The following is a 25,639-nucleotide window of genomic DNA, read 5'->3' as shown; positions in this document are numbered from 1 at the left end:
ATTTGGCGCTGTTGTTCTGAATTGCTGTTATGGCCCAGAGAAAGCCCAGAACCAGATGGGCTCAAATTCTGTTATGATATCTTTATTACCTAAACTTTGAGCTGTTTGAATTAGATCAGTTAGGTTTATGGAGCAGTTGTTAAGGTGTGTACTTGAACTTCTTGATAATTTTTAAACCTAAGAATCACAATAAAACATAAGCACATCACAATGAAATCTTTCATAAAAATTAAACCCGGGTTGGGTTTTTTTTTTCCCTGCTTGGAGAATAAATTCAGTCCCCACTTACACAAAGAGCCAAACCCTGTAACTGTAAGCAGACTGTCAGCCTTGGGGAAAGAGCCTACTCTCCATGCAGGTCTCTTGGGAGCAACATGCTACAGGAATTTGGCATCAAGAAGACAAGTAGGTGAAAAGAATATGGGAAATGGGGTAGACAGAGATACAACAGACCTAGAGACTAAAATAGAAAGAGCAACTAATTAAAATGATCAGAGAAAATAGAAGCACACAGAGATTAAAATGTGCTAAAAACACAAAGATGAAGTTGACATTCATTAATGTTTAAAAGAAAAGCAAAAGCTAGGCGTGGTGCCGCATACTTTTAATCTCAGCACTCTGGAAGCAGAGGCAGGTGGATTTCTGTGAGTTTGAGGCCAGCCTTGTCTACATAATAAGACCCAGTCTCACTTCAGGGTCCTAGAGGAAGAAGCTTACCCAACGTTTGGTCAAGGTAAGAAACAGTTTGTTTTAAATAATCTTGAAGGATTAAATGATTCAGCTAATCTATATGACAAAGAACAGGGACTGGAAGATCCTGTGATTGGCCTGTCAGTAGTTATAAAGGAAGGCATGAGTCACATCTAATAACTCTGAAGTAGGCACTTTATCAAAACACAGAATGGATGGATTTTTAAACTATAGTTAAAATTTTTTCCAAGAACAAAAGTTTCAAATGGGTTGTTATAACATTGTCATTGCAAATCAGGTGAGTGGCAGGGACTATTGTGGCTAGCATCAAAGAGAGCCGATCGTTGGACCAATATGGTGCATGAAAGATACCACAAAGATATCACTGAGATAGGATAGGATATCACTATCAAGCCCTAAGCAGACAGCATGAAAGTGACCAGGCAATAATGTACAAGGTCAACAACCATGAAGAGGAAGGAAGATGGGAGAGGATGAGCATTTAAGAAAAGGATGTATTATTGTAACCCCTAACCTAAGGTCTGGCTCTGCATATAAACATTTACCAGTAGTAAGTGAAAATGAAATAATTTATGTAGAAGTTGAAAATGAATTCATTTACAGATTTAGCAAAAACTGGCGATATTACATGTAATGGCACAAGACAGCATGTGAAGACAGACTGTATCATCTTGACCAGTTCCCCTCTCCCTTAGGGACTTTCTGCTCAGGTGAAACTGGATCCTTAACTGCACTGCACAAAAGACTTCAATATGAGCCAGAGTAAAACAAACTGATGAGCTGGTTAAGTATTCAGACATAAAGACATAGAAAAGGACAGTGGACCCCATGCCATGACAAGGATGCCAATTTCCCAAGATAATGCCACTCTTAAGTGTCTTTACAATGGTTGTATATGCCATTATGTTGCAAAGTTACATTCCTCAAAAAGTATGACTTATATCAAGGTTTAAGAGTAAGCTAAGGTTACCTTTTAAGAAAAGCTTAAAAGTTCAACATATAAGCTGGTTTACTTATTTTTATCATAGAGAATTTTTCTTTCAGTTTTTAAAATGATACTGTGTTCTTATGAGGTACACCATTCAGATTTGGAGAATTGATAATTTAACAAAACTCAACTTTACAAACGTTCTTGCCCTAAGTAAACATAATTCACTTGTTAATGTTTTTAGCCTGTTTGAGACGTCTTCAGGAAAACAGATTATCTGTACAGTTGATTTTGGCTCACTCAGCTGTATTGAAGTTTCTTGATTCTCAGTCATCAGGAAAGTCAACCTAAGTCCCAAGGTAAGAGTCTACTTTCTTCTCTCATAGACCATTAGTCTTCTTTATCTTTTGTATCTAGCCTCGATTTCCCCTTCTGAGACTTTGATCCTTTAATTTTCGGAGTTGGTGATGGTCAAAGATCCATTTTCTAAAGCTTGTCCAGGCTGACTGTTGCTCCTGCCTATAAGGGAAATGTGTATGCCTGAGCTAAGGAAGACATGAGAGAGCTTGCACTGAGAGATCTGAAAATCTTCATGTGATAGGAATATGAAAGAAATTACTTCAGATGTCAAAACAACAAAAAATACACTACATATTTAACTTTATTTTTTTAAAGGTATAGTAATGTCAGTAGGTATTTTTTTCTTTTTAGACTATTTAAGTTATGATATACCTTAATAATTATTTTATTATTTTGTTTGGGACAAAAGTCTCTTCTGTTTCCCTTGAGTTCAACAGTCATCTTTAGTCTATATCCTCGCTGAGAGGTCCATTCCTTTTTGGAGTGTGAGACAAATTTGTATTTGCATTGAGGATAAGAGCATCTCTGTTGCCCCCTGGAATGGAGCATGTGTAACACATCCATCTGTCCATTTGTTGAGGGACTTTCCTTGCTGGGGTGAAAATTCCTAAAAATATGTTTGTGCCTAAAATAAATATCAAAAACAGTACAAGCAGAGGTCATTCACTGTTAAGTAACCATACGTAACAACTGTTACGGGAGCCTATGAGAGGTAGCCACCCAGACACACTTTATAGCCACTGAAAATCTGTATTCCAGCCATCTAGGAGGTGGGTGTTACACAAGCATGCAGTTTACCAGAAACTAAGATAAATTAGCTGGGGTGTGCTGGCCTCAGGTCCTAGAATAGAGTTCAAAATTTCTCCACAGGATTCTCCAACAAGGAGATCAAATTCTAGTTAAATGTGAAATACCCTCATCAAAAATACAAACTGGAGGAACCTCTGCACTGTCTTGCCCTTCACAAAGTTATTTTCTATAATCACTTGGCTTTAGTTACTTTTAGAAGAGTTGGCACAAGTCACTTAACTTATGTTGTTAGCTTTGAGACAAATTCTCAATATGAAGCCCACCCCAGGCTGCAAACTCATCATCCTCCAGCTTTAGCTACCCTGGTCCAGGAGTGGTCCTGCTCATCATCGGCCCATAGTTGTTTATGCTCTAGTCTCCCCAGCAAAGTGGTCTGGGAATAATCCCAATCACTTGAAGGGCTCTGCTTCAACAATCCAGACAGCCAGAACAAGGAAGCATTTCTTTGGAATAGCCTCATACATTCTGGGCATTCTGATTGCAATACTTATGATGTTTTACCATATATTATAGTCAAACTGACATAGGAGAAAGTGTTTGAGGGTTTTTTTTTTTTAAGAGTATCTGTATTTATTTGTTTATAGTTTTACTCATAAGTATCTTTTTTATTTTTTTTATTTTTTATTGGATATTTTATTTACATTTCAGATGTGATCCCCTTTCCCCTTAAGAACAACAGAGTATTACTTCAGATAAGTAACAGTTCTGGGGAATACAGTCCCTGATAATTTTAATCAAAATTTCCTAGAAAGAAGCTATAACCTCAGAATAAAACCTGGAAGGCTGATTAACTGATTAGTATTTTAGTGATTGTGGAGAGTTTGGGATGTTTCAGATTCACAGCCTAATTACAATTTACCTTGAGCTATCTTTACCCCCCTAATTGGTCTTTCCCACTTCCATACCAGACCTAACATCCTGTGACTAACAGATAAAAGCCTATTGGAATATGTTAACATAAACCTAGATTCTACAGATCAAAACTTAGTTACCAGGTACCATCTGAGGCCTATACCTGAGATTTCACCATTCTGTTTTAACTACCTAGTTAATGTTTCCACCAACGCATCTGAAAAACACCTCTATTCATGACTTTCTTTGTTCTGTTATAAAAACTTTATGAATTTGGGTAACCTGAATCTATGTTCCCAGGCCATAATCACTGATGTTAATGGGGGAGTAATGCTGAGGGGCCTTGATCAGGTTCAATTTTCTGCCAGTAAAAGAATTAAAAGATAGGAAAATTCTTGAGCACAAGTAGCAGAAGAAAAATGCCAAATACCTCATACAACAACAGTCAGCAGTTGGAGAAAGTTGTTGGGAAATGCATGCACATGGCAGACAGGGGGGGAAAAAGACCCTCTGCAAAGCCGGACTGGGGACTCAGAAAGGTGAAAGATACTGTCTATTTTTGAGGGCTAAAGTTTTTTTAAAGCCTCTGAAGAGACTTCCTCCCCTACTTTAGGGTTGGTCTGTTTGAAGGAAGAGAGTGTGGTTGATTGGCCCAGAACTGTTGTGTGGCAGGTCCTGATTAGGCCTTGAACTCATTGAGCCAGTCCACCACAGGAGGCCTACTGGTGGGAGACAAAAGTTTACAAGGACTTTGTTTTAAACTGCCAGGCTTTTCTCTCAAGTCAGAAGGATAAAGAAGAAGCCAGCCATCTTAGAAACACACCACCTTTGTCACCTCTCCCTATGTAGCTGCCTACCAGGTAGCCAGTCTCACTCCTGGTCTCAATATTTGGCTCTACAGTAAACCTTTTATCCCATTTGAGTTGAGTGTTATGTTTTTGTATTGCTACATCAATGGCCACCAAAGCCACCCTGGACCAAGTGGCTTCTTTGTCATCTGATTTGTAATCTTAAAGAATAAATTTCACAAACAGTAGGATGAGATATGAGAAGAGTTCTAAACTCTTTTTAGGTTCCCAGATAAGAGCTTAGCAGAAAGGAAACAAGAAGAGCTCCTGTCTAGTAAGAGGGCACTGCCACTGGGCTGCTAGATTAGGAAATTCCTCCAGAACCTAATGGCAGAAACTGAGTAACAGCACAGAGATGAGCTGGTCAGTGCAGTTAGCCCATGCATGTGGTGACCCTGGTCTAAAACTTTGGTCCCACCTTAATGTACAGCTGCTATGCTACCAATGTTGCTATATAAAAGGAAAAGAAAGATAATGAAAATTCAGTGAGAAGGAAAGACAGACAAGAGCAAGTGACTTGCCCACAATGCCAACCTTTATTTGGAGTTTCCTCCAAATAAAACTGCAGAGAGGTTGCTGTAAGAATCAGAGCATGCCATCCACTTAGAAGCTGGGATAGTTAAAGGACAAAAGTGTGGCAAGAAAGATGTTTTAAAGTTCCCTTTTTGGCACACCATTTGGCCACTGCTAGGGGTCACCAGTTAATTAAAGAATGTTAGGTGCTCTATAAACATCTATCCTGGGTGACCTTGATTTGGTGCCCATGGGGAAGGCAAGAATCTAGAGAAACTTTAGTTTGCCTTAGTTCTGGAACCCAAGTTAAGTGAGTTAACACAGTTCAACCAACATGGAAGTGGTTTTACAAAACAGCATGATCTGGCTAACAGACAGGAAACAAGAGTGTGAGCCAGTAGTATCCCAAAATATCTCTAGCATTTCTGTCCTCTAGCAAGAACAGAGCTCCCATGGAACCAAAACCATTTCAGACCAAGAACAAGAAGCACCACTGGTCCTCTTCTGTCCTGGCCCTAAACTTCCTTACTCACTTCTTTCCCCTTCTCACCAAAACTGAATTACATTTGTTTTAAAGTTTTGGCACCATCTGCTTTAAATCACCCTATTCCAGAGAATGAAAGGATTCAAAAGGAGGGTTCTCAAAGATGTATATCTGATTCCCTCTAGCACGTGCTATCCTTGTACGCACTTATATACCTAAAAGATAAAGAGTTTTGACAAAGTTTGCGGTACACAGTATTCTGAGTTCTCCCTCTTAAAAATCTGGGATGCTCCTTTATCCAAATTCCCCTTTCTGTAGTAGACAATGTGGCAATTCCTGTGCTATGCTGTTATTTTTCCAGTGTGATGTAGCCCCAGTGCTCGGGTGACAAATTTTCTTCCATGGGCATCTGGGAGATCTCTGAGCGTATTGCATCTCCTTATATTCATCTTCTTACAGAGTTTCACAGATAAAGCTAGATAGCACAATGTACTGCACCTCCTTATCAAGCTTTAAAGATAAGGCTAGCTATATAATTTAAATACAGAGACAGTAAGATACACAGAGTAGACCTAGAGGTTCAACTACCCAGTTCCTCTACCTTACCTGAAGCATTTATGAGAAGAAACCAGCAGACAAAACATGGTGTTTTGCAAGTCTAGGCTTAGAAAAATGAGACAAACTATCTGCCTCAAATAAATGCATTTCTTTTTAGTGTCTTGTGGGGTGGGTAGATGTTGGGTTGATAGGTGAAAGATGCCTGTGCTTAGAGAAGCTCACTCTCTGATTAATTCTTTGAAGGATATATAGGACAGAAACTAACTTTATTTTTCTCTTTGAAATTTACCTTTAGACCTGATCTCCTGTAGCCATGTTAAAATATTGAATTTTTCAGGTTAAAAACATCACAGCTTGCACAAAGGAAGAAAGCAAATGTCACCACTGTCTCTTCCTGAGATTTAGGGTCCATGTAACAAAGGTTGATTGTTGCTGCTTAGGCCACTAGGAGGAAGGGCTGGCAGAACTTTGTTTACACTGCATGTTAAAAGCTGATGAGGAAAGGCTATTCCCTAATATGGTATAGCTCTTTTCTTACAAGATTTAGTGTTTAGTCTGTTCTGCTAGATTTATCTATTTCCTACTTAGTAGGGGATCACAGTCAGAATTAAGGAGAAACAAACAGATAAATACTTTGAAAGATTGAAGTCAATGATGAAAATGTTTAACAATCAACTTTCTAAAAAGAGGAAATTCCAGGCTTGTGATATTTAGCTATTTCTATTACAAAAAGATATTCTTCTTCTGTGGCCAATTTCAAGTTCCTAACTCCACTGGAAAGTTGGAAGATATGTGTATTAGCACCTAATTCTACATCATATCTATTATACATATACGACACAAGAAAGTGAGCTCCAGAACATAGCTAATAATAAGTCCTTGGGAAGTAAAGGGCATTGAGTTTTATTATTTTTGTTTTACATACATGTTAGTTACACATCTATAGAACTTAATTTCATTGAAGTAAAATGTATACAACATAAAATTAATCATTTCAAATTAATCATTTCAAGTTGTGCAATTCAATGGCATTCAGTATATTCAAAAAGTTGTGTAACAACAATCTCTAGAAAATCCCAAAATATTTTTCTTATCACAAAAGAAAACCCCACAGTCACAAATGCAATCAGCTCCCACTACTACCTCTCCAATTCCTTGGCAATGATCTGCCTTTAATCCCTAGGATTTACCTAGTGTAGACTTTCAAAGTGTTTGACATTCTGGCTTTCTTCACTTAGAACAATGTTGATAAGGTTTATCCATATTGTACCACACATCAATATTGTATTCCTTTTTATGACTTTACTTTTATCATGATTATTCCACAATTTCTTCATCTATCATCAGTTGATGGGCATCTGGGTTCTTACCATCTTTTGGATACTGTGACTGGTACATTTCTGTACAACTACATATTTGGACACCCATTCTCAGTTCTTTAGAGTATATATCTACCAGTAGAATACCTGCCCAAGATAATAAATTCAATACTAAATTTGCTCAAGAACTAACAGGTGTTTCATGCCTTTATCATTCTGAGAAGGTGTCCTCAATTCCTAGTTTGTTATTTTTATCATGAAACAAGGTTGGACTTTGTTAAGTGATTTTGCTCCTTGAATTCAAGAAATTATGTGAAGTGTTTTCCCTTCATACTATTTATGTGGCCATATTACATTTAATGGCTTTCATACATCAAGTGATGCTTATATGCCTGAAAGAAACTATAGTTGGTTAGTGTATAATCTTTATATTTCTGGATTACAGTTTCTAGTATTATTATCAACATTCATAAAGGATATTTATGTTTTCTTTTTATGGCATCCTTGTCTGACTTGGATATTAAGGTAATGCTGACCTCACAGGACAAGTTAACAAATGTTTCCTCCTCTTCTATTTCTGTAAGAATGTGCTAAAGATTGGTACTAGTTTGTTAAGTGACTGTGGAGTTTACCAGTGAAGATATTTGGCTTGTTAGGAAGTTTTTGATTGTTCAAGCTATCTATTTATTATAGATCTATTGAGGTTTCTGTCTCCCTGCTTCAGTTTTTGAGCAGTGCTCTTTTTTTTCTCTTTAATCAATGTTATCTAATGTATTGGGTATATGTCTTAACAATATTTTCCTGCATTTACTTTTTGTTTTGTTTAATTTTGCTGTATTTACTTGCATGGTATATGTGTGTATGGTGTTGTATCACAGCATCAATGTTATGCTTTATAATGTGGAGTAATGTAGCTACAGCAGAAACAAGTTGGCAGACCGGCTACTGCCATGCAACAGGCCTAATATAAAGAAAGTTCATTGGGAAAGGGAAGGGATTGAAAGCCTGAAAAGGAGTAGAGATAGACAAAGAGGGGTGGGGACAGAAAAAGACAGAAAGAGAGAAAAGGGATAAGAGAAAAAGAGGCTGGTTGGGAATACATGGGACAGAGAGAAAGAAGATGGAGAGAAAGAAGAGAAGGAGGAAGAGAGAAAGTGAGGAAAGAAAGAGAGAGAAAGATAAAGGGAAGGAGAGAGAGAGAGAGAGAGAGAGAGAGAGAGAGAGAGAGAGAGAGAAAGCTGAAGTAACTGAGCAGTCCTACCTGGCTGCTGGAGGTGATGTAACTTGTTGCTAGGTTGCTGTTGCTAGGTTCCTAGGAGGTGCCTAGCTGAATTGTCCATAAACTAACATATGGTACATGCAAATAACTGAAATTTGATGCTTTGGCTAGGCCTGCTGGCCAGCTAGTTCCTACTTGTCTCTGCTCTTCAATTCTGAGGTTACAGACAAATGCAAACACGTCTAGCTTTTGTTTTGTTTTGGTTTTGGTTTTATTTTTATTTTCAATTCATTTTTGAGAGTTTCTTTTTCTAATTTTGAGATTATTTTGAGAAGTAGCTTGATCTTCATGCAGAACTCCTAACAGTGGGAGCAGGGACTGCCTCTGACTTTGCTGCCTGCCTTTAAGACCCTTCCCTGCTATTGGACTGCCTTGTCTAGCCTCAACAAGAGAGGCTATGCCTAGTCTTAATACAACTTGATATAACAGGGCTGATATCCATGGGAGGCCTCCCCTTTTCTGAAGAGAAACAGAGGAGAAGTGGTTGGGGAAGGGGAAAAATACAAGAGAAAAGGAGTGAAGGAAAACTGGTTGGTATAAAATTAGTTAATTAAAATTTTAAAGCAAAAGATGAAAAAGTATTTTGAGATTATAATGTAATTACATCATTTACCCATTCTCTTTCCTTCCTTCAAACCCTCCCATTCACCCAGCTTTTATAAACTCTCTTTCAAATTCATGACATCTTTTTCTGTGTGTGTGTGTGTGTGTGTATGTGTGTGTGTGTATGTATGTATGTGTGTGTGCCTGTTTGATATATATTAAATATTATAACAGTATATATTATATGTGTGTAACACACACACACACACACACACACACACACACTAGCAATTATTCGTAGGCTCCCCCCACAACAGCTACCTAGCAACAGCTTGCTTCTCTGCCTGCTAGGTAGAGCCAGGAGCCAAGCATATAAGGACTGCTCAGCTTGCCTGACTCCCCACCTCTCTCTCTATCTTCTCTCTCTCTCTTCCCCATGTGTTCTCAGCTTCTTCTCTTCCCCTCTCTCTTTCCGTCCTCTGTCCTTCTCTGTCCCCCTTTCTCTTTCCAGGTCCCCACTCTGACCCCTGACTCCCTCCCCCAATAAACTTCCTTTTGTACTAGGCCTTTCACATGGTGATTATTCCTTAGGGGAACACCTTGGTAGGGTCTGCTAAGGTACTCCCTCCCACCGCATTATATTGCATTTTATAAAACACAACACATAATATATATGTTATCATATGTAATATGTAGTAGAAGCACACACATATATAAGCTTATTATGTATATTACATTATATATTTATCATGTATCATATAGATAATATATTATATATTATATGTGCATATGCTATATGTATATGTATAATATATATCTGACTTTTATAATTTTTCATCCCCTTTTCTGCAATGATCCCTGAGCCTAGGGTATAGGAGTTGTATTGTAGATGGAGTAGTTAGGTCTGAGCTCTGCAATTCTGCTATTTGATCTGTTGTAGTTTTCTGTATTTGTCTCAATTTGTTATAGAGTTTTCTTGATGAAGAGTAAGACTATACTTTTATGTGTATATAGGATATGTTCTAAATATAAGGGCAAATACTTAAGATGTAGTTATATGTTGTGCTGGTTTAGTAAAGTGGCAATTGTATGGTCTCCAAGATCCATGACTTCATTAGCATGGATTAGTTGGCTAGGTTTCCAGTCCCAGGCATGGTTTTCTCTTGTTGAGCAGTTCTTATGTTCAATTAGAGAGCTATTGGTTATGCCAAAGTATTTGTGACACACCTATAGCCTTCATGCCATTCTGGTTATTGCAATGGTCCATAGGCATCATAACTAGGTTGCATCTATTCTTTGAAAGCTTGCATAGCCCCTTCTACTAACATAAAAGCTAGTTCTCAAGGAGGAAGCTTTCAGGTTAGATCCAGCTCAGGTCCTCTGGTCCCTGTGTCTGAAGTGAATGATACCTTCAGCAATAGGCACTTATCTTCTATCTCTAAGAATGTGAGGGGGCTACCAGGGGCAATAGAAATAACCCATAATGTTTTGGAAGTCTCTTGGACTTGGTCCACTTGCACTTGAGCTTTGTGCAAGGTGACAAATATGGGTTTATTTTCATTTTTCTACATACAGACAACCAGTTAGACCAGCACCATTTATTGAAGATGCTTTCTTTTTTCCATTGTATATTTTTGGCATCTTCGTCAAACATCAAGTGTCTGTAAGTGTTTGATTTTATTTCTGGGTCTTCAATTCTATTCATTGATTAACCGTCTGTCTCTGTACCAATACCATGCAGTTTATATCACTATTGCTCTAATCTATTGCTTTATTGCTTTATTGCAATAAAGCTTCAGGTCAGGGATGGTGATTTCCCCCAGCCGTTCTTTTATTGTTAAGAATTGTTTTGGCTAGGTGATGAGAAAGAGAGAGAAAGAAGGGGTGGGGGGACACATGGAGGCAGATGTTCACGTGTCTCCACCAGTCAAAGATAGTTGATATATCTAGGTTGGTTATTGGGTTACACTTCTGAATGAGCATTACCAAACTTATAAAGCCTTTGATTGACATTTTTAAAAAATTGTATAAAAGCAAAAAGGAAAAACGGGCATGGGATGGGGATTTTCTAGGAAGGGGAAATGGGGAAAGGGGATGGCATCTGAAATGAAAATAAAATATCCAATAAAAATAAATTTAATTAAAAAAATATTATTGCTGGTTTGTTAAAAAAAAAAAGAAGAAGAAGAATTGTTTTGGCTATTCTGGGTTTTTTGCCTTTCCAGATGAATTTGAGAATTGCTCTTTTCATGTCTTTGAAAAATTGTGTTTAATTTTGATGGGGATTGCATTGAATCTGTAGATTGCCTTCAGTAGGATGGCTACTTTTTTATATTAATTATGCCAGTCCATGAGCATGGGAGATCTCTCCATTTTCCGAGATCTTCTTTGGTTTCTTTCTTGAGAGACTTGAAGACCTACAAGCCATACAGGTCTTTCACTTGTTTGGTTAGAGTTACCCCCAAGATATTTTATATTATTTGTGGCTCTTGTGAAGGGAGTTGTTTCCCTAATTTTTTTCTCAGTCTGTTTATCATTTGTATAAAGGAAGGCTACTGATTTGAGTTAATTTTATATCTGGCCACTTTGCTGAAGTTGCTTATCATCTGGAGAAGTTCTCTGGTAGAATTTTTGGGGTTGCTTATGTATACTATCATATCATCTGCAAACAGTGATACCTTCCTACGCTTTCTTCTCCCTCCCAAGTGGGACTGATGCATCCTCACATGGGCCCTTCAGCTTGTTGACCTTTTTGAGTTCTATGGCCTGTATCTTGGGTACTTTGTACTTTTTTTGGCTAATATCCATTTATTAGTGAGTACATACCACGCATGTCCTTTGGGTCTGAAATACCTCACTCAGGATGGTATTTTTCTAGTTCTATCCATTCGCCTGCAAAACTCATGATGTCCTCGTTTTTAATAGCTGAGTAGTATTCCATTGTGTAAATGAACCACATTTTCTGTATTCATTCTTCTGTTTTGGGACATCTGGGTTGTTTCCAGCTTCTGGCTATCACAAATAAGGTTGCTATGAACATAGTGGAACACCTGCCCCTATGTTCCATGGTGAGGCATCTTTTGGGTATATGCCTAAGAGTGGTATAGCTGGGTCTTCAGGTAGAACTATTTCCAATTTTCTAAGGAACCTCCAAAGTGACTTCCAGATGGTTTTACCAGTTTGCAGTCCCACCAGCAATGGAGGAGTGTTCCTTCTTCTCCACATGCCACCAAGTGCTGTAACCTGAGATTTTGATCCTAGCCATTTTGACTGGTGTAAGGTGAATCTCAGGGTCATTTTGATTTGCATTCCCTGATGACTAAGAACCTTGAACAATTCTTTAAGTGCTTCTCACCCATTCAACATTCCTCTGTTGTGAAATCTCTGTTTAGTTCTACACCCCATTTTTTAATTGGGTTGTTTGGTTTCTTGGTGGTTATCTTCTTGAGTTCTTTATAGATTTTGGAGACTAATAGCCCTCTATTGGATGTGGAGTTGTTTTGGATGTGAAGACTTTTTCCCAATCTGTAGGTTGCTGATTTGTCGTATTGGCTATGTCCTTTGCCTTACAGAAGCTTTCCAGTTTCATGAGGTCCCATTTATCAAATCATGAGCTCTTTATTTTAGAATTTTATCAAGTTATTTTATGTATCTTCATTAAAAAGTTGGTCTCAATGGCTGAGTACACCATAAAAGTTCATATTCAAATTTTACTGACATAGAGAATTCAGGAAGCACAAGATGAAAATAAGAATGTGTCTTAAAACCTGTGTTGTAGTCCAGATTACCTTACATGGATAGTTGGTTTTCAAAACATCAGAAGTCCACAGAATTGATGTTATACACATTTCTGTATTACTGTTCATTTTGATTAGAGACCTGTCTGCTTCTGACAGCTTCCTGTCTTGGATTCTAAAAAGAAATTGAGCATCTTTGGAATTACTCTAGTTATGTGAGACAGCCACTAGGCAATAATTGCCTCTTTCCATCTACAGACAAATCACTGTCCAGAAAAGGACACACTTGCAGAATAGTCGACTGATTATATCTGCCAAGACAGAGTAATCAGCCCTTAATAATTCTGCATCACTATGTCTGTCAGATGATCCTGGGCCAGAAGGCTGACAATCAGATGCTCCAACGTTCTGTAGTATAGGGACTGTCCAGGTGTTCAGCAGTCTCTATAAATTGGCTAAATTTTAGAAGCTATGCTTTGTGCTTCCCATAATTTCAGTTAACTCAGTCATTCTGGATTTCTGACAGGGTTGAAAACTTATAGTCTCATAGCCAATCCTGGCTATTTACTTTGAGAAAAAAGATTTGAGTGGATGGTCTTCAGCTGACATTCATTCTAAAGCCAAGGAAAAAGCCAGGTTCAGAACTAAGTGTTTTAGTTAGGATAGATGACAGAGGTTCTGTTTAGTCAACAAAATGATGGACTGGGTGTTAGGTCTATCTTGCACCTTACTGACACAAATCGGTATAGTTATGCTCTAATTGTATTTTGAGAGAAAAGTTTTATTTTAACAGGAAGGGTGATATGTAGGAGGAGCTAAGGTGGGAGGAGCACGGAGAGGAAGAGGAGGAGTAAGGAGAGGAGGAGAAGGAGAGGAGGAGCTAGGTGATGAGAGCAAGAAAGAAAGAGGCTGGGGATGTGGAAGCGGATGTTCACTTGTCTCTACCAGTCAAAGATACTCGATATATCTAGGTTGGGTTACACTTCTGATTGATATTGAGCACTACCAAACTTATAAAGCCTTTGATTAACATTTTTAAAAATTGTATAGAAGCAAAAAGGAGAAGGGGGCATGGGATATGGGAGTTCTAGGGAGGGGAAATGGGGGAAGTGGATGGCATCTGAAATGTAAATAAAATATCCAATAAAAAATAAAGTAAATGTTCAGAATTTTATATTTGGTATTTTATGTAATCCTCACAGGATTGGTAATACAGTTAATTATTATCCCTGTTTTCTTTAAATGCATATTTTCTATTTAGGAAAAGTGTGCATTTATGGAAAATTTAGAAAATGTAAATATCAATAATAAATTAATAACATGTAATAACATAAAAAACCTGTGTTGTATTAACAAAATACCTGAGATATACACATAATTAATGATTTAAATATTAATTTGTAAGATGTGGGGAATAGCAGTAAAATTTTTCATATAATTTAAAGAGATAATAAAGAGTAGAGGAATTGACATAAACCAAATTAGTAATGCATCTAAAAGTCAAGAGAGAAAAATAATATAGTGAGAATATAAATAAACTGGTGTGCAATTCTGGAAATAGAGAAGTCTAAGAGAAAGGAACTGTTGTCTGGTCAATACCTTCTTGTTACAACATCCCTTGAATTTTGAGAAGCAAAAGGGTAAAAGGAGGCTGAACTTGCCCAGTCACACAGTCACTAACCCCATACATAATAGATAACTCTCATACTCTATTCTCTACTTCTTATTACTATTAGAATGGCAAGTAAATCTCATGTTTCTATGATTTTGGAAAATAGAATTTTGGGTCTACAGCTATACTGCCTTGAACGTGCTGATCTCTTCTGGAAAACAGAATTTAACTTCTTCTATCATACTAATTTTTTTATCAAATGGCTATTAGAGTCTTTCTTTGGTTTTCTCTCTTACATATATTTCCTTCTTTTTACATAGGTAGACTAAGAATTTTTTAAATCTTTAAATTCTTCTTTCCCTTAAATTGTATCTTTAAATCACTTCTATTTTTACTTTTTAATGTAAATAGTTAAAATTGATTCATGTAGCACATTGCTGGTTAGATATCTCTTCAGCCATATATTCTAACTAATCACTCTTAAGTTGCAATTTCATAGAACCCTAAAGCCAAAGCATGGGTACAATTCAATTAAATTCTTTGCCACCTCAGAACAAGTAGATCCTTGCCTCTAGCTCTCCAATATTGTTTTCTTGTTTTTGTCTGAGACTTTGTGGAATGTACTTTAACTAACTACATTCTGATCCTAATATTTAGGTAATTCCTAAGAAATTTCAGGTTTGTCTGGTAAATCTTTTCTTCTGAGCTGTCTCCAGAATTGCCTCTATACTCTTATACATATAAATATAAGCTTTCATAGCCTATGCATCCAATTCCTTCCAGCTTATTGTCCAACTCCAGAGCTATATTTAAAATTTGACATCTCTGTCACAAAAACTCACTCTCCACTTATCTGGTATCAATTTGGTCTTCATTCTTTCAAGGTTACTATAACAGATTAATTCAGTCTAGAGGTTAGGAAGTTCAAGATCAGAGAGGCAGCCAACATCATCAGGGTACAAAAAAAGTAAATGAAGCTAAACTTGCTCTTTTATAATAGCATTAATCTTATCTTCAAAAGTATGACATCTTGCCAGTCATGATAATACATGCCTTTAATTCCACTGCTCAGGAGGTAGAATCTCAGAATTCAAAGCCAGGTTGACCTACATAACCAGTTCCAGACCAGCCAGAGCTACATAGTGAGACCCTATCTTAAAAAAAATAAATAAATAAGTCTCACATCTTAATATCGTACAATAACATATAAATTTAAATATGACATTGAAGGATGAAAAACACTCAAACCATGACAAATGGGTTAACTATGATTGCAACTCAACAAAAACATAAAGAAGGCAAATCTAAAGGAGACATAGCAGGGGAGTAAAAAATGAAACAACATTGAAGGCAGATGTAAAAGAGCAGATTAAGTATTAGTAGTATACTAAATTCATATTCAGAGTAAAAAAAAAAAAATAAATAGAACACTTGCTGACCTGGACATTTACTAGTGTAATTCAGTAGGGCAAAAATGATAGGAGGAAAGGAAACTTGAATAAGTATGAAACTGAAGGGTGAAATCTTATGTAACTGAATGCTTTAGTGGCAATGAGGGAGAGATTTCCATAAACTTGACAAAATCTTGGACACAGAGGAGTAGTTGTATCTACATACAGAGGTGCAGATGCCATTAGTAAATCATCTTCATATGATTCAAAGATGATATTAACAAAAGGAGAAAAAGAATAAGAAACAACACAAATTAGTAGTATGCCTAAATGCCAGAAGATAAATTTAATATTATGAAATGACCTACAAGGACATGACAAGACCAGGCATGGTGATGCACACTGGTAATCCCAGACATCAAGAGGCCATAGTGGAAAAAAATCATGAGTCAGAGTCCAGCCTAGGCTAAATAACAAGCTCTGAGCCACCAGGGGCTACATAGTAAAGCTCTGTCTGAAGAGTAAGGGGAAAATTATACAGAAATAGGAATGGAAGCAGTCAACACTGGTTTCACTAGGAAAATCAATAAGGAAAACATAATCAACTGATGATATCATTTGTTTTTAAAAACATCAAACAAGAAAACTCATGTATGTTATCAAACACTATCTTTCACAAAAATTCCCTCAAAGCAATTGATTCTATGCAACAGAATATTTAAAAATCAAGCAAAGTGTCAGACAGTCATGTTACACAACTTAATCCCAGCACTCAGGAGGCAGAAGCAAGCAGATCTCCAAGTTCAGGACCAGTCAGATATACACAGTGAAATCCAGAAAATCCAGGGCTACACAAAGAAATCCTGTCTTTAAAACAAATAAAATCAGGCAAAGTGACAACTCATCACAGTATCACATACACACACACACACACACACACACACACACACACACAGTTGTTTTATAATACATATGAACAATTACAGGAGATGAAGAAGACTCATTAGTAACATTAGAAACATTAGTAATTCACTTTTCTGGCCACACAACTGATAGTTCCTAGGTAAGGATACAGACAAAACTAACTACAATCTGTTCCTCACAGAGCCATGGCAACAGCAATCTGCATCCCTGATGAGCCTCAGCTAAGAAACAGAAGGAGGCACGATCTCAAGGAGATGCTGACAGAAGTGGGACTGTCTGCTGACTACTGGATGCCTAAGCTTCAGGAAGACCTAGGTGTGACCTCTGCCCAGGCCTTACAATATTTAGACAAAAGAGACCTCCAGAAGCTGAAGTCCCAGGTACAACACACATGGGAGAAAAAGGCTCTGGAGAACCTCCTTGACCTCTCACAGCCAAATAGTGTTGCAGAGCTGCAGGAGACTCCAGAGGAGATGATAAAGAACAGGCAGAGGCAGGCAGGACAGGCACTGCAGGCTCTGAAAGCCTTGCAGTCAGAAGGGAAGCACAGAGAAGAAGAGGCAGTGAGGAGAAAAGAAGCAGAGCTGAGGCAAGCAATGGAGATCCCTGAGGAGTGCTGGCCAGTGCCTGAAGTGCCCCTAAAAGACATCACTGAAATGATGGAGAGACATCTCAGTCACATGGAACAGACCCTGACTCAGAGCAAAAACCTCTCAGATAGAGACCTGGTCAGATGGGCATCTGGAGGGCTGGCCCTGCAGGGAATTTATAAGACCGGCCACCAAAAAAGCCTGATTCAGAAAAGAGAAGAGCTACTCAGTGTCCCTAAGCAGTTCTCACTTGTTGGCCCAGAACAAGGCACATGGATAGAAACAAAGGAATTTTCATCTTTTCAAGAACAAGCCATGTATACACAGACTATAGAGGTACTAGGTTTCAGTACAAACTCCTTGGTTAAAGGCGAAGGTTGGGGACTTAGTCTAGAAGCTGGTATGGATCAAAACAAACAGACAGAATCTGAGGATACCCACCAATCGTCTTCAGAGCAATCTTATTACTGTTCAGCCAAGTTCAGCTACATTCCATTGGCCACCTGCCATTTTCACATCAATCATCTTCAGCTCTCCAAGGCTGCTCTTCAGGAACTAAAAACTATTGAGGAACTCCTGGAGCAGACTACACACCCAGATGGATTCCCCTTACTAAAGCACAGGGCTGAAAACTTTTTCCACAGGTTTGGCTCCCATGCTAACCAAGGCCCACTTCACCTGGGGGGAATCTACTGCTGGAAAGCCATTTCAGAAGGTTTCAAAAGTGAGCAATTGGCTGATGTAAAGCAGCAAGCAGAAAAGTCTTTGAATATTTACATAAGGGGCAGCTATAGTGGCTTTGGAGTTAAAGTTGGTGCAAATGTAAATATGGCAGACTCACATTCAAAGACAATATCTAACAATACAACTCATCAAAACTTTCAAACCAATGTGCAACTATCTGTAGCCCACACAGGTGGACCAGCAGAAGCAGATGGAATCACCCAGTGGACAGCTGGTCTTGTAGCTAGCAATCAAACCTGGTCTGTCATTGATAGAGGACTCCAGTTGGTACCTATTTGGGACATCATCTTGTCTAATCACAGAACTGATTTTAAGGATGCCCTTCAAGTGGCTAACTACCTCAAAGACAACTACACTGCTCTGACTGGAGTCGCTGCCCAGATTCAAGAAGGAGAAGAATTTCTTACTGCTAGAAAAGAAGCTAAGCTTTTCCTAGAGGATGTGAAATGCTGGGAAGTCTCTGATCCTGAAGAACAGCTTAGTAAGTTAATAGACTTTATGCAAACATTGAGTCAAAAAATAAAAAGTTACAACATTTGGATTAATACATGCCTCACAGATTGGGATCTGCAGAATTTTCTAATAAACACTGTCAACTTCTACAAAAATTCACCCACTTATAAAACTCAGTTTATTAAATCTCAGCTGTGCAGCCTTCTAGAACCTCATGTCTACAAAGTGACAAACTTTCCTCAGGCACAATCCATCATGAAATGGATCAATCAGTCAGAGTCAGAGGAAGAGCAAGTCAAAATCACCTCATTTTATGAATTCATTAAGACCTTAAAGAAAACCCACAAAAACCTGATGGAAGTGAATTTCAAAAGTGAGTCCCCAGAAACAGTGGAAGAAGTGAAAAGAATGGCTACATATGAGGTCACCACAGCTCTCAGCTCCTTCTTGAAGTACCTCAGAGAAACAGACCAGCCAGACATGCAGCTGCTGCTACTCTCCATTGCAGCTGGTGCAGGCTATCAATTGGTAAACAGTGTTTTTCAGCATCTTCTGGGGTGTGATGAGTTAAAATTCCTCTTGGATCAAATGCAAAGTAACCAACACAAATACCAAGAGCTTAAAAACATTTGCAATTACAGAGCACAGGCATTCCTGGTGCACACAGCTCTAAGAGCCACAGTGGAAATCACAGATATTTCTACAGAAGAGAAAAGACAGCGTTTGACATTAATAAAACAACTTATGGGGAAATTGTTGTCTGAAGAAGTTGCACATATTCTCAGAAAACATGAAGCACATCATGACTGGGAAACTCTGGAGAATGATTTAAGGTTACTCATTGATGGAGACTATAAGACCACCACCCCTTCTTTACAAATGGATGAGGTAAAAAAACAATTACAAAGTTTCTACCATGAAAAGAAACAGACTTATAAACAACAGAGTAATGAAAACAACACAAAGCAAATGATAGAAAATGGACCTTTCCTAGACTTGCTCCAACGTCTAGGCCTAGACTGTTACTATCCAAAAAGGATAAGCAGAGCTGACTTCCATCTCATCTACAAGACCTCTGTGTACAATTCACAGCCAAGATCTGAAAAGGAGCTTCCATTCTATTTTCTACAAAAGCTACTGATGTTGGATTATGGGTTGAGACATCTTGTCTTCAAAGATGATGAAAACATAAAAAAGCAAATCTCCATAGGTTCCTCCAATCAAGAAAATGAAGATTTTGATCCATATGAAGATGTCATTAAAGGCAACAACAGTCCTAGCTATCCTTCAGCCAGTGAGTCCTGGCACCACATTCACCCAATGGATATCCAGATGGCCATTTTACACTGTGCAGATGATCTTACCAGGCAATATGTTTTGTCCAAACTTTCTATTTGTCAGTTTGCACTCCCCCTTGTGGTGCCAAATCCCAACACTTCTCAGAATGAATTTTGTCTCTGGTCTCTCAGACAAATCAGAAAAAGTTGGCAAGATGCAAGTAAATCTCCGCAGGACAACAGCTACACTCACAAGAATCAGCAGATGTGTCGTGTCTCTACACCCATTGTGTCCTTCATTAGAGTTGGAAATGACCTCTCTGCTTCCAAATCTCAGATCATGAACTCTCTCCTCAGTAAACGTAAACATGATGTGTTTTTTCACAGACACTGCAGAGGAAGCAGCAAACACTGTCTCTTGATGGAGGGAGTAGTAGAAATCTGCTGGTTCTGTCCTGCCGGCCAAAGTGAGGACATATTTGACAAATGTCTGACCTTCACAAATCTTCATGGAGATGCCAAGGAGCATACCCAACAACTCAGCTTCCTGCAAGACGTCTCTTCTGTCATTGTGATCCTCATGTCAGCTTCTGATAACAATAAAGAAAATCAAAAGCTTGTCAGACACCTCTGTCAGTCATCAACACCTTTGATCTGCTTGATTGATGACAAAGAAAAGGCCATAGCAAATAATTCTGGTAACAGAATGAGAATTGGCATCAAGAATAGAAATGAGGCAGAATTAACAGAGGAGCTCACCAATGTCATCAAACATTTTCTAGAGCTCTCTAACACTGCTCTCAGTTTGGAGGACTGTTCCCAGACAGCTAGAAAACAAGGATTCCTTATTGATGAAGACCAGAGAGACTGCAAGGAAGCCAAAGAAAAGGCACAGACTATAATGGCCCTCCTGGAGGAATACAAGTTATCTCAGACAAAAGAAAATTTACTACCCCTTCAAGGACAACTTTGGCACCTTTGGTGTAAGAAAGACAAAGAGTTCTATCATCTGAGAGAAAAGGGGAATCGGAGCATTGAACAACATAAGAGTGAGATCGAAACAGATAAAAGAATAATTCGACGTCGGCAATTGGAAAAAGCCTTTCCTCTGAATGATTTAATGCGCTCTGTTCTTGAACTCCTCCAAGACTATTCAGAAACCCACAACAAACTCTACTTTTTGCAGTGGCTGACTCTGTTTTTTGATAACCTGACTATAGAACACCTAGAAAAGTTACACGAAAAGCAGAGATCTTTGTGGTTAATGGTACAAAGAGAAAAGCAAACAGGACAGAAGAGCAACTCCTTGACACTCTGGCAGAAGCAGATAGAAGCCATTTCCACAGAGATTCATGACTGTACTTTAGGAATTGAGCACCTTCTCCGAGAAGTTGGCCAGATCTATGAAGCTCTGGAAGAAACTTCCTCCTCTAGAGATAGCCTATTTCTCTGCCTCCCTCAAATTGCTGCAGACCTGATGATAGCTGGTGTTCCCATTGAGCTGATGGATGGGGATGCTTCATATGTGCCTCTCAAGTGGGTAGCAGCTATTTTTGACAAGATCTCAGAGAAAGTTGGAGACAAAAGGCTGTTTGTTCTCTCTGTCCTTGGCCTGCAGAGCTCAGGGAAATCTACCCTGCTGAATGCCCTGTTTGGGCTCCAATTCACAGTCAGTGCAGGCAGATGTACCAAGGGGGCCTACATGCAACTCCTAAAGGTGGAAGAGACATTCACAGAAGAACTTGGCTTTGACTTTGTGCTTGTTGTAGACACTGAAGGACTTCGGGCTTCAGAACTCAACAGCAAATCCCAGAATTGGGACAATGAGTTGGCAACCTTTGTGATTGGCCTTGGAAACTTGACTCTGATCAATATTTTTGGGGAGAATCCCTCGGAGATGCAAGACATCCTACAAATAGCTGTTCAAGCCTTTCTAAGGATGAAACAAGTGAAAATCTCCCCCAGTTGCCTCTTTGTCCATCAGAATGTGGGAGAAGTTACAGCTAAAGACCAAACTATGGAAGGACTGAGGTGCTTAGAGCAGAGACTGGATGAAATGACAGTAACAGCTGCAGAACAAGAAGAGTGCTCAAATGTATCCCACTTCAGTGATGTCATTAAGTTTGATGTCAATAGTCATGTCTACTACTTTGCTCACCTCTGGGATGGCAATCCCCCAATGGCCCCTCCCAATCCTCGCTATAGTCACAATGTTCAGGAACTAAAGAGTCAAATTATTTTGACTGCCAAACAGGAACCTAGAGGTAGTATCATGAGGATATCAGATGTCAAATTCCGAGTTCAAGATTTGTGGAAAGCCCTGGTTAATGAGAACTTTATTTTCAGCTTCAGGAACACCAGAGAGATCATGGCCATAAGCAAGCTGGAAACCATGTATAACCACTGGACCTGGGAGCTGAGGAGTCACATGCTGGACTTTCAGAACCAGCTAATCAATCAGATTCAGAATGGAAAAGTTCAGGCACTCAAAACAAGCATATTTGAGGCTCCAGTCACAGAAAAGTATATAGCAATTAAGCAAGAGCTTGAAAAATATTTCAGTGAAGACCCAGACAATGAAATACTGGTTCAATGGAAATCAAATTTTGAAAATAAGCTAAAAATCCTCAAAGAGGCACTTATTTCAGACACCAGAAGAAAAGCCAATGAACTTATTCATTTAAAAAAGAATCAAGAAAGGCTGGATAAGAAAAAGTCAAGTTATGAAAATGAATTGTTGGAAAGAAGCAGAAAGTTGGCTTTAACTGTAAAAGGTAAAGAATTAACTGAAGAAGAGTTACATGAAAAATTCAATCAACTTTGGAAAAAATGGGTCTGTGATGTGTCCTTAGATCTTCCTCCAGTCATAGAACCTGACATTGACACAGATTCTGAAAACATCCTCTGGGAATATTTCCAAAAGGAGATAAACATGGTGGACATACTAATGAGATATTCTGAAGACAAATTTCAAATAAATTATGATGAGCATGTAAAAATGAATAAGAAGTATAACTTCATGACTCAGACATTAAAGGCCTGTGATAGAGAATCCATTAATATGACTACTGAAAATATTATTACAAGATTTAATAAAACTATCAACAATATTCATAAGCAACAGTGTGATTATAATACAAGTTATTTCCATGAAATCCTGAGAATAATAGAAGAAGAAGTAAAATCTGCACATACTGAGGAAAGATATACATTTACAAGCAAATACATCATGGAGTTGTCATTATGTTTATTCCAAAGAGCATCTAAGAGTTTTAAGGAAATGCACAAGGCATTCAAGAGAGCAAATGACCCTGTGAACTATCTGGAGAGAAAGAAAGATGATTTCTTTATGAGTTTTAAGATCTCGTGCCAAGGTGCCACCTCCATCAAAACATTTGTTGATTTTCTTTGGCACAAGCTCACCCCTGCTATCTCTGCCACCATAAGGGGCAAAATGGTCATTAAAATTGCTGGAGACATGCGAGCCACCTGCCCTGAATTCAATGGAAACAGGGCTAACCTGGAGAAACATATTCTCATTTCTCTGGCAAAAGAAGAAAACTTTGATAACTACTGGCGGTACCTTCATCATACAAAATCTTTTTTTAGCAGCTATATTGAAACCCATATTAAACAATACTGTTCAGATGAAGGAAGTAAAAAAATAAAGACTTTTTTAAAAATAAGTTTAGGTGACATAAAGAATGCCATCCTGTCTGCCATTCAGGAGTCCACAGCAGTAGCTAAAGATAAAGGCAGCACTGCATCTGGCTGGCTGGATTTGTTCTGCGACCATCTAGGGAGCAACCTGATCTTCCCAAGAAGAGACCTGGTAAGCATCGAGCACCAGGAGATAACGGATACCGAGTTTCTCAAAGAAGCCATGAGCACAGCTTTGGATCCTGCAATGAGGAAAGTAGAAGAGGACTGTTCAAGAAAGCCCATGGATGAAATGATCTCTGACATTGAGAATATTCTCTCTGAACATCTCTGTGGCTGCTGGAAACAGTGTCCTTTGTGTAATGCAGTTTGTACAAATACCATTCCTCACCATGAAGGAGACCACAGTGTGCCATTCCACCGTCCTCAGGCTGTTAGTGGTTGGCATAAGCATAAAACAGACCACTTTGTCATTGACTGTTGTACCAGTTCAGTAGCAAGTGACCGCTTCATTCTTTTGGGAAATAACCGGGAAATCCCATATAAGAACTACCGACAGGCAGGAGGGGATTATGCCACATGGAGCATCACCCCAGATTCATCCACCCAGTCATACTGGAAATGGTTTGTCTCACACTTCAGATCAAAACTAGAGGAAAAATACCAGAAAAAATTTACAGATACAGGTGAAATCCCAGAGGCATGGGCCAAAATCACAAAGGAGGATGTGCTCAATGACTTGAAGGAACAATAATATTCAATGAGTGGCTTGATATCAGAAAGAGTCACAGCACACCTAAGTAATTCTAAAACTCCTACTAACAAGAGTCTACAATATTCCCACCTTTAGGATGAAACGTGTAAAAGTTAGAAGCTTTACTATAAAATGTCTTTAATTCTCTTTGTCTTGATTTCTTCTGGTTTAAAACTAATTATCATGGCTAGGAAAATGTCTCAGAAGTTATGAGCAGGTGTTGTTCTTGTTGAGGACCTGGGAGAGTTCCTGGCATCCACTTGGAAACTCCACAGCCATTTGTAACTCTAGTTTTAGGGAATCTGATACCTTTTTCTGGCCTCTGTGGGAAGCTTGCACACAGCAGGCAATCATAACATACAAAAAATCAATTACCAATATATGTGAATATATGATAAAATAAAATCCACTTAAAATACCTAAGTCATATGTCAAACCATAGCTATATTTTTACAGTATATAAACTTAGGGGCATTCCTGTTGATTGCAGCAGAGATACCAGGAAAGGAACCATAAGGCCTGTATATATGGAGCTAGCACATATGTAACATTCTACAGCATCCAATCTCATAATACGTGAGGTACTCACTTATGAATGCACTCTAAAATTAGAATAAAGAATTTATAGTATACATAGAAGTAAAGAATATAGTAGCAGCTATCATGGGCTGAGGGTAGAATAAGGGCAAGGAGACATTCATTATTCAAAGGGAGAAAGTCTCAGACACAAGGAATAGATGTGTTTCACCATGGTTAATAATGTACACTTTGAAACTGCTAAAAATACAAAAGCACATTTTAGATGTTCTTGAGACAAAAAGTGATTAGTATGTGAAGTGGCGGATATGTTTATTTGCTCATATGTTTACATGCTTATTTGTTCATTTCACAATTTACAAATGGCACTACATTGAACCCATCAATAAATATCAATAAAGACATTAAGTTTGAAAAATATAAACATGTAGGTTTCTTTTTTAATTAATTTATTTATTCACTTTACACATCTCAGTACTAGCTCCCCCTCTCCTCCCAGTAGCCCCTCACACAGATCCTTCCCCCCTCTTCCTCTTCTCAGAGCCCAACCCTCACCCCTAGCATATCAAGTCACATGTAGGTTTCTTAAATGAAGACTGACAATTATGCCAAGAAGGTTTTCAGTTTTTTATTTATGTGTTGGGGGGGGCTTAAGAGTTTTTTGGTTTTTATGTTTTGTTTTTAAACAGGGTCTTATGTAATCTAAACTGGTCTCAAATTCATTGTGTAGCTGAAGATGACCTTTAACTCTTGAT

The 25,639-nt window shown here is 38.3% G+C and overlaps 1 protein-coding gene across 2 annotated transcripts; it reads left to right on the top strand.

Moving 5' to 3' along the window:
- Positions 1-286: 286 nt before the first annotated feature.
- On the top strand, positions 287-25,308 carry LOC117714752 (interferon-induced very large GTPase 1-like). Of its 2 annotated transcripts, none has more exons than XM_034511408.2 (3): positions 287-405; positions 1,884-1,998; positions 17,051-25,308. In XM_034511408.2, exon 3 carries the CDS (start codon positions 17,055-17,057, stop codon positions 24,345-24,347), a length of 7,293 nt encoding a protein of 2,430 aa, XP_034367299.1. In that variant the 5' UTR covers positions 287-405; positions 1,884-1,998; positions 17,051-17,054; the 3' UTR covers positions 24,348-25,308. The 2 variants fall into 2 exon arrangements, with proteins under 2 accessions (XP_034367299.1, XP_076796098.1); XM_076939983.1 differs by lacking the exon at positions 287-405 and adding an exon at positions 527-733.
- The last annotated feature ends 331 nt before the right edge of the window (positions 25,309-25,639 follow it).

Source organism: Arvicanthis niloticus, chromosome 1 (assembly GCF_011762505.2).
Source record: "Arvicanthis niloticus isolate mArvNil1 chromosome 1, mArvNil1.pat.X, whole genome shotgun sequence".
Classification (NCBI taxonomy): Eukaryota; Metazoa; Chordata; class Mammalia; order Rodentia; family Muridae; genus Arvicanthis; species Arvicanthis niloticus.
The sequence above is the reverse complement of the archived record's forward strand: the minus strand, read 5'-3'. Positions and strand labels throughout refer to the sequence as shown.